Below are 9,724 nucleotides of genomic sequence, written 5' to 3' on the forward strand. Positions count from 1 at the left end.
GTGCTTTAAAAATACTTTATAACATCATTAACTGACCTTAACTGAACAGGTCATCCTCATTTACAGTTGAAGTCGGAAGTTTGCATACACTTAGGTTGGAGTCATTAATACTCGTTTTTCAATCACTCCACAAATTTCTTGTCAACAAACTATAGTTTTGGCAAGCCGGTTAAGACATCTACTTTGTGCATGACGCAAGTAATTTTTCCAACAATTGTTTACAGACAGATTATTTCACTTATAATTCACTGTATCACAATTCCAGTGGGTCAGAAGTTTACATACACTAAGTTGACTGTATTTTAAAATGGCTTGGAAAATTCCTGAAAATGATGTCATGGCTTTAGAAGCTTCTGATAGGCTAATTGACATCACTTGAGTCAATTGGAGGTGTACCTGTGGATGTATTTCAAGGCCTACCTTCAAACTCAGTGCCTCTTTGCTTGACATCATGGGAAAATCAAAAGAAATCAGCCAAGACCTCAGAAAAACAATTGTAGACGTCCACAAGTCTGGTTCATCCTTGGGAGCAATTTCCAAATGTCTGAAGGTACCACGTTCATCTGTACAAACAATAGTACGCAAGTACAAACACCATGGGACCACGCAGCCGTCTTACCGCTCAGGAAGGAGACACGTTCTGTCTCCTAGAGATGAACATACTTTGGTGCAAAAAGTGCAAATCAATCCCAGAACAACAGCAAAGGACCTTGTGAAGATGCTGGAGGAAACAGGTACAAAAGTATCTATATCCACAGCAAAACGAGTCCTATATCGACATAACCTGAAAGGTCGCTCAGCAAGGAAGAAGCCACTGCTCCAAAACCGCCATAAAAAAGCCAGACTACGGTTTGCAACTGCACATGGGGACAAAGATCATACTTTTTGGAGAAATGTCCTCTGGTCTGATGAAACAAAAATAAAACTGTTTGGCCATAATGACAATCGTTATGTTTGGAGGAAAAAGAGGAAAGCTTGCAAGCCGAAGAACACCATCCCAACCGTGAAGCACGGGGGTGGCAGCTTCATGTTGTGGGGGTGCTTTGCTGCAGGAGGGACTGGTGCACTTCACAAAATAGATGGCATCATGAGGCAGGAAACATATGTGGATATATTGAAGCAACATCTCAAGACATCAGTCAGGAAGTTAAATCTTGGTCGCAAATGGGTCTTCCAAATGGACAAGCATACTTCCAAAGTTGTGGCAAAATGGCTTAAGGACAACACAATCAAGGTATGGGAGTGCCCATCACAAAGCCCTGACCTCAATCCCATAGACAAATTGTGGGCAGAACTGAAAGAGCGTGTGCGAGCAAGGAGGCCTACAAACCTCACTCAGCTACACGAGCTCTGTCAGGAGGAATGGGCCAAAATTCCCCCAACTTATTGGGGGAAGCTTGTGGAAGGCCACCCAAAACATTTGACCCAAGTTAAACAATTTAAAGGCAATGCTACCAAATACTAATTGAGTTTATGCAAACTTCTGACCCACTGGGAATGTGATGAAAGAAATAAAACCTGAAATAAATCATTCTCTCTATTATTATTCTGACATTTCACATTCTTAAAATAAAGTGGTGATCCTAACTGACCTAAGACAGGGAATTTCTACTAGGATTAAATGTCAGGAATTGTGAATTGCTGAGTTTAAATGTATTTGGCTGAGGTGTATGTAAACTTCCGACTTCAACTGTAACTCACTTGCTTTGCATGAGCAGTTCTCAGAAATATATCCAGTCAGTGTTAAAACTTTTTTCTCAAACCACTATCTACATTCTCTTGTCTTGTTGTTGTCTCATCCATTGCAGCATTTAATGTTAGGTTGGTTGGCTTGAAAAACGTTTCTCTCTTAAACCAATATTGACCATTCCTTCCTTTTTAGCAAACACTGCTTGTGTGGAGACCACAAAATGACCTTAAGTGTGGACTTAGCATGGGAGCCTATAAATGGGAGCCTATAAAAAAAATACAAAATTGTTTATCATCTTATTCGAAAACAATAGCTCCCAAAATATGCAATTTATTCATATGGCATATGTTTTCGAATAAGACAATAAACAATTTTGTCTTTTTTTTATAGGCTCCCATCACACAACCCTGAAACTGTTTACATTGTAGCAGATGCTCTTATCTCGAGTGACTTACAGTAGTGATTGCATACATTTTCATACTTGTCCCCCATGGGAATCAAACCCACTACCATGGCATTGCAAGCACCATGCTCTACCAACTGAGCTACACGGGACACCAGGAATAAAATAAATAACCTCTATTCCTTTACTCGCTTGAATAATGACAGATGGGTGGGCAGGTGGGTGTACTTTTGCTAAAACACTGAAACAAGGGAAATCTTCTTGTCAAAAACAGGAAGCTCATGCCTGTAGAGTCAGCTGTTGGCTCAAGCCGTGACCTAGCATCCGATTCCTGTCTGTGTTCATCTGGACTTCCTGTGAGGCCTCTCTTCTGGGCAGGGACTGTGCGTTTCTCATCTGTCAGCCAGAATTCAGTTGAACAGTATTACAGTACTGTACAGGGAAATAACTGATCAGCTTTAAAGGTCCAATGCAGCCATTTTTATCTCAATATCAAATCATTTCTGGGTAACAATTTTAATTTTACCTTTATTTAACTTGGCAAGTCAGTTAAGAACAAATTCTTATTTTCAATGACAGATTAGGAACAGTGGGTTAACTGCCTTGTTCAGGGGCAGAACGACAGATTTTTACCATGTCAGCTCAGGGATTTGATCTTGCAACCTTTTGGTTGCTAGTCCAACACTCTAACCACTAGGCTACCTGCCACCCCATTAAATACCTTACTTCAATTAAAATGGTCAAAAAGAAACAAAAATTGCTTCTTAGCAAAGAGCAATTTCTCAAGCAAGAATTTAGCTAGGACTGTCTGGGAGTGTTCTGACTGAGGTGGGGAAAACTGAACATTTGCTGTTATTGGAGAGATTTGGAACTCTTTCTTATTGGTCTATTAACTCATTTACCGCCTGGTGATGTCAAAATTGGCAGGCCAAACTCCATCCCATCAAAACAGGCTGAAATTTCAAGCAGCTCTTACACAATTTCACCGTGGTTATTCCAACCTCATAGTGTGGAAATATTCATAAAAAAACAGGAAAATCACATTTCTGACTGCTGGGCCTTTTGACTCCGCTTACTTAACAGGTCAACTCATCATTGTTTTGATTGATTGTGTTGTGAGATGGTAAAGGTTTTATTATGATGCATTTACTATTTCCATGTCTTCATTCTATTCACGATGGCAGTACTAAACAAATGCAAAAGTGAAACAATAGTTTCAGTACAGTACAGGTATTCATTGTGGATGTATTTCTTAATGCCACAGTGCCATTGCGCCAGAATAACCCTGTTGTTTTCAGTTGGCTCTGTCTCATGTCTGTTCAATGTTATTTTCCAACAATGTTTTTGCAATATGGAGCTATTGAGGATAATTTACTTACTGGCATACCATTTTTTTTTGCGTCGGAAATCTGGAAAATGACTTTTAGTTTCATTTAGCGCTTGGTTCTTACACAGAATTTGTCAGACTACTTTAGGTACCCAATTTGGCCTTTCTGAAACAAATGTTTTTATACGAGAGCTCCACTCTTCAAAGTGAACTTGAGTTTGATTTGTTGCTCTACCCAAAGTACAGATCAGATCAATGTAAAGATAAATAGTTCTCTGCAAACCATTGACTAAAGTTTCCAGACTGCATCATCTCAAGCCAACTCTTTGAAATTCTGCCTTGAGTAAACTTTACTTCTGCATGCGGTTTGACGAGCATCTTGGATGCCGCGTTATAAGATAGCTGACACTGAGCCACCGCTGAGTTGGTGAGTTGTTTCAAGCACATTTTCACTGAGATCTAATGCAATAATATTGATTGTTTCTCTCAGGCAGGTTTTCCCTGGCCCCTGATCCTATAAACCTAAAACATATGTCATTTTTTACTTCTGTAACCTCTGTATCTCTCTGTTCCTGTTTGAGTATACAATATGATATGATACTTTATTGTCCACTTTCATGGAAAATCATTTAGTGAGGCCAGAACTACATTTGAATATTCACAAAACAGTACAATGTTCTGTGGCTCTGTCTGTGTGTTTATGAACCTACTGTATAAACCTATAACGTACCTTTTGACTTCTGTATCTCTCTGGCTCCTGTTTTAAATGTTCGGCTCTGTGTGTGTTTGTGTACAGAGGTAAAGGACTACGAGCCCCCCTTCGGTAAGGTGAGGGAGCACCCGTGTGTGGAGAGTATGAAGGACAGCGTTCTCAGAGACAGGGGACGACCAGAGATCCCCAGCAGCTGGATCAACCACCCAGTAAGTAACAAGACCTGCTTTCATTATGCATAATGCACACATTCTCAGATGGATTATTGCATAATTTCCTTGCACATTTTATTTATGTTTTACAACAGCTATTTTTTTCATAGGATAATCTGATTAGGGCCAACCTCTCTCTCTATCGACTCCAGTATCTGTGTACCACTGCTGACTGTAAGTCTCTGTGCTCCGCTGCTCCTCCCTCAGGGCATCCAGGTGGTGTGCGGCACGATAGACGAGTGCTGGGACCACGACCCCGAGGCCAGGCTGACTGCACAGTGTGTGGCCGAACGCTTCAATGACATGGAGCACCCAGACAAGCTGTCTGGACGCAGCAACTCAGAGGAGAAGATTCCCCAGGACATCTCTGTGACAGAGTTTGAAGAGATTGAGAAGAAGGAAGTATGCCTCAGAAACTACAATGCCCCTGCTGGGGAGGCTGAGAACTACAATCAACCACGCAGCTGAGAGAGATTTCAGTGGAGGCTCTTCGTATGTGCTCTGTTTATTTGTCCTGCTTGTGACTCCAAGGAACAAACAGATTGGCTGTTGTGTGTCATGGATGTAAAAGGGAACAAAACTGAACAATCCAATCAGCAAGGAATTTATCATGATTTTTTTTTTTTTTTTTTTAAGATTTACAGCATTTGCTCCAAAAACGGATTAAAGCCATGACTGGACTGGTGAAAATATAAAGCCCTCTTAACTAAATACTGTTTGCACTTTATCAATAGCTATGCATACCAAATGATGTACAGTACCAGTCAAAAGTTGACACACCTACTCATTCCAGGATTTTCCTTTATTTGTACTATTTTTTACATTGTAGAATAATAGTGAAGACATCAAAACTATGAATTAACACATATGGAATCATGTAGTAACCACAAAAGTGTTAAACAAATCAAAATATATTTTATATTTGAGATTCTTCAAAGTAGCCACCCTTTGCCTTGATGACAGCTTTGCACACTCTTGGCATTCTCTCAACCAGCCTCATGAGGTAGTCACCTGGAATGCATTTCAGTTAACAGGTATGCCTTGTTAAAAGTTATTTTGTGGAATTCCTTTCCTTCTTAATACGTTTGAGCAAATCAGTTGTGTTGTGACAAGGTAGGGGAGGTATACAGAAGAAAGCCCTATTTGGTAAAAGACCAAGTCCATATTATGGCAAGAACAGCTCAAATAAGTAAGACAAACGACAGTCCATCATTACTTTAAGACATGAAGATCTTTCAAGACCTTTTAAAGTTTATTCAAGTGCAGTCACAAAAACCATCATGCGCTATGATGAAACTGGCTCTCATGAGGACCTCCACAGGAAAGGAAGACCCAGAGTTACCTCTGCAGAGTTACCAGCCTTAGAAATTGCAACCCAAATAAATAAGTAACAGACACATCTCAACATCAACTGTTCAGAGGAGACTGCGTGAATCAGGCCATCATGGTCAAATTGCTACAAATAAACCACTACTAAAGGACACCAATAAGAAGAAGAGACTTGCTTTGAGATTTTTGGTTCCAACCGCCGTGTCTTTGAGACACAGAGTAGGTGAGCGGATGATCTCCGCATGTGTGGTTCCCACTGTGAAACATGGAGGAGGAGGTGTGATGGTGTGGGGGTGCTTTGCTGGTAACACTGTCAGTGATTTATTTAGAATTCAAGGCACACTTAACCAGCATGGCTACCTGCAGCGATATGCCATTCCATCTGGTTTGCGATCAGTGGGACTATCATTTGTTTTTCAACAGGACAATGATCCAACACACCTCCAGGCTGTGTAAGGGCTATTTGACCAAGAAGGAGAGTGATGGAGTGCTGCATCAGATGACCTGGCCTCCACAATAACCCAACCTCAACCCAAATGAGATGGTTTGGGATGAGTTGGACCACAGAGTGAATGAAAAGCGGGAACTTCTCCAAGAATGTTGGAAAAGCATTCCAGGTGAAGCTGGTTGAGAGAATGCCAAGAGTGTGCAAAGCTGTCATCAAGGCAAAGGGTGATACTTCGAAGAATCTAAAACTATATTTTTAATTGTTTAACACTTTGTTGGTTACTACATGATTCCATATGTGTTATTTCATAGTTTTGACATCTTCACCATTATTCTACAATGTAGAAAATAGTATAAAATTAAGAAAAACCCTTGAATGAGTAGGTGTGTCCAAACTTTTGACTGGTACTGTATATTCAGTTACTGTATATTCCTAATGACAATACAGTGCAATTATAGGAAAGAGGGGTACTGTACCATTGTATCTGGAAAAAGAAGAGAGCAGTCAATACTGATACACTAATACAATTTTTACCCGTTTTCGACTGGCACTTTTTGACATTTTTAAAGGCATCATTGGATGATAAAAGGGACTGCAGGATGGAGCTATATCAAGAACCAAGGTGAAAGTTTCATTCCTGGAAGCACGGTATGAGAAAAGGGCCAAGCTATGAAATGGAAAATGATTCCCAACAAATAAACCCAGGGGAATGCTGATATTTAATGACAAGGAAGGGAACTTGATCCCTTCTCAATTAAAGATCTCTATCAAAAACCCTCTATGTATAATGTTAAAAGCCTTAATTAAAGACTTTCAGTATTCTACTCTTTTAAAGATGCCGTATTTTCATTTTCTTGGCATAGGAATCAATGTTCTATTTTTCTTGCTGTCTATTATTGACCTTGACCTGACCTTAGGTCTCCAGTTTGATTGAATAAACTTAGGTAGCTCATGTCCATTCTCTTTTAGCTAAATGGCTACAGTGTCTTCAGCTTGCTCTACCCACAGTGTTGAAGGCTCACAGTGTGTGGACTACTCCAATGTGTGGACTACTGCCAGACAGGATATTCAGTCAAACCGCATTACAGTAATATGTTAGTTCATTTCACTGCCACTCTGAAGTGGAGTTCTATTTCCTTCTCGTCAGAGTTTCCAATGCTGTCACTGGTCTACCAGACTATAACACAAGGCTCTCTTAGTTTGGCTCAACCTTTAGGTCATATCAGGACATGTTTTGGAGGTTGTGTGCCGGTACTTGAATATTACCAAACCACATTTTAACAGCAGTAAACATGAACACAGGTGACCTCCAAGTCATGATTTATCCCCCATTTAACTCACATTACCTTACACTTAATATAAAATAAATGTCTGCACCTCTATAGAACCAAACTGTGGCAGTGTGACAGTTCTTTATCCTCATCCATAACTCCTTGGTGAGTGTTTGTGAGGTGTTTGTTAGGTTAGATGGAGGTGGGAGGTTCAGCAGGTTTAGAGCACTGAAACCTGCCTAGCGTTGACAGACCTTTGATCCCATTCCCAGCCGATACCCTCCGTCAGACAGTGCAGGTCTGTCTCTGCATGGGCCTCTGCAGCAGCTGCCCAGGTCTAACCTAACCTACATCTGCTGTTTCCCGCGTTCCATAGCAACGCGGTGGAAAACACACTCCCTTGCCAAGACGCGAACCGCCAACAAGGAGCTCGCTGCTCGGACTCCACTACAAATCATCTCTCATTGGGGAATGCACATGAATTCTCTGCTACAGAACCAACGAAGAGATGGAGGTTGGGGTTTGTTCGCAGCCGCCGCCTTGCTAAATTCAAGGTTAGAAGCCTCTGCTCTCAAGCTATCAATAAGAAATTGGCAAGTGAGAACTCGTGGCTTTGAAGTGCAGTCGTACTACGTTTAAGCTATATAAATAAAGGCTCAATTTTCCCTCCAAAATACATTTGCATACAAGCTGAGTAAAATGCCTACTGAAAAAAGCATTGAACTGTGAAATGAACCCACTGGGCACACACTGGTTGAATCAATGTTGTTTCAAATCAAATAAAATGTTATTTGTAGCATACACATATTTATCCGATGTTATTGGGGATGTAGCGAAATGCTTGTGTTCCTAGCTCCAACAATGCTGTAATATCTAATAAAATACAACAATACACACAAAACTAAAACGTAAAGAATGGAATAAAGAAATATAAGGACGAGCAATGTCGGACTCTGGAGTATAAATATATATATTTAATGGGATGTATACACATTATGGACAGTATATGGATAGAATATGTAGTATATCGGAAGAATACATAGGATAGTATACGTACAGCAATAGTAAAATAGGATAGGCCTTTACTAGAATACAGTATATATACACATATGAAATGGGTAAAACATGTAAACATTATTCAAGTGACCAGTGTCACTTTAATAACCAACATGGAATAGAGGTTGAATTGATGTCTGTGTTCAGTGGGAATGCAGTTGGCAACGTCATGCAAGTGATTAAGCAGCTACAGAGAAAGAGGGTCTCAGCGGAGCATTTCTATCCCTGGACCCTCTGTTCATTGGCTGTGTTTCTGTGAATGTTATATGGCACCCCTGGCACTGTCACAGTGTGGGCTAAACTACAGACATTACAAATTGAGTCTGGACTAAGCCTGAGGCTATACACAGATGACAAATGATGAACTGTTTTTCATTAAGAATGGGCCAGAAGGAAACCAAACATAAGAGTAGCATGTATTTTTCAATATCAAAAGAATGTATGCTATGCTAAATCTGCAGAGGCACTGAGGCAGGTGAACACAATCCTCTCGGAGCTTAAAAAAAAAATGTCTGAGCCACTAAAAGACTAAAGAGGATGTTTTTCCCCACTGATTTGATACCAGGTCCAAACATGCTTTTTCCCGTTACCGCAGCAGCCACAGAGTATTGGCATGGATCCCCAGAACAAGTCTGTTCGTTTGGGGAGAAAAACAGACATAATATCTGGTATGGTATACTCCCTCACTGTATAGTTCTGGGAAAGTTGTTCAAATCAAATCACAGGTGTAGACCTTACCGTGAAATGATTACTTAACAAGCCCTTAACCAACAACACAGTTCAAGAAATAGAGTTAACAAAATATTTACTAAATTAAAAAAAAGTAAAACAACGTGAATTGGAGTGGATCTAGGGTTTCTGGCATTGATGGTGTTGATGTGAGCCATGACCAGCCTTTCAAATCACTTCATGGCTACTGACGTGAGTGCTATGGGGCGGTAATCATTTAGGCAGGTTACCTTCGCTTTCTTGGGCACAGGGACATGGTGGTCTGTTTGACACATGTAGGTATTACAGACTCGGTCAGGGAGAGGTTGAAAATGTCAGTGAAGGCACTTGCCAGTTGGTCCGCGCATGCTTTGAGTACACGTCCTGGTAATCCGTCTGGCCCCGCGGCTTTGTGAATGATGACCTGTTTAAAGGTCTTACTCATGTCGGCTATGGAGAGCTTGATCACACAGTTGTCCGGAGCAGCTAGTGCTCTCATGCATGCTTCAGTGTTGCTTACCTAAAAGCGAGCATAAAAGGCATTTAGCTCATCTGGTAGGCTCGTGTC

General features: G+C 40.7%; 1 protein-coding gene across 2 annotated transcripts in view; it reads left to right on the forward strand.

The window, feature by feature from the left end:
* The window catches only part of LOC106588201 (TGF-beta receptor type-2), a 31,172-nt gene extending 24,217 nt beyond the window's left edge, over positions 1-6,955 (forward strand). For both annotated transcript variants that reach the window (XM_014176959.3, XM_014176960.3), the window contains exons 6-7: positions 4,217-4,341; positions 4,552-6,955. In XM_014176959.3, coding sequence (XP_014032434.2) covers positions 4,217-4,341; positions 4,552-4,812 — 386 coding nt within the window. In that variant the 3' untranslated portion in view covers positions 4,813-6,955. The remainder of the gene's footprint in view (positions 1-4,216; positions 4,342-4,551) is intronic.
* The last annotated feature ends 2,769 nt before the right edge of the window (positions 6,956-9,724 follow it).

Source organism: Salmo salar, chromosome 27 (assembly GCF_965601325.2).
Source record: "Salmo salar chromosome 27, fSalSal1, whole genome shotgun sequence".
NCBI lineage: Eukaryota > Metazoa > Chordata > Actinopteri > Salmoniformes > Salmonidae > Salmo > Salmo salar.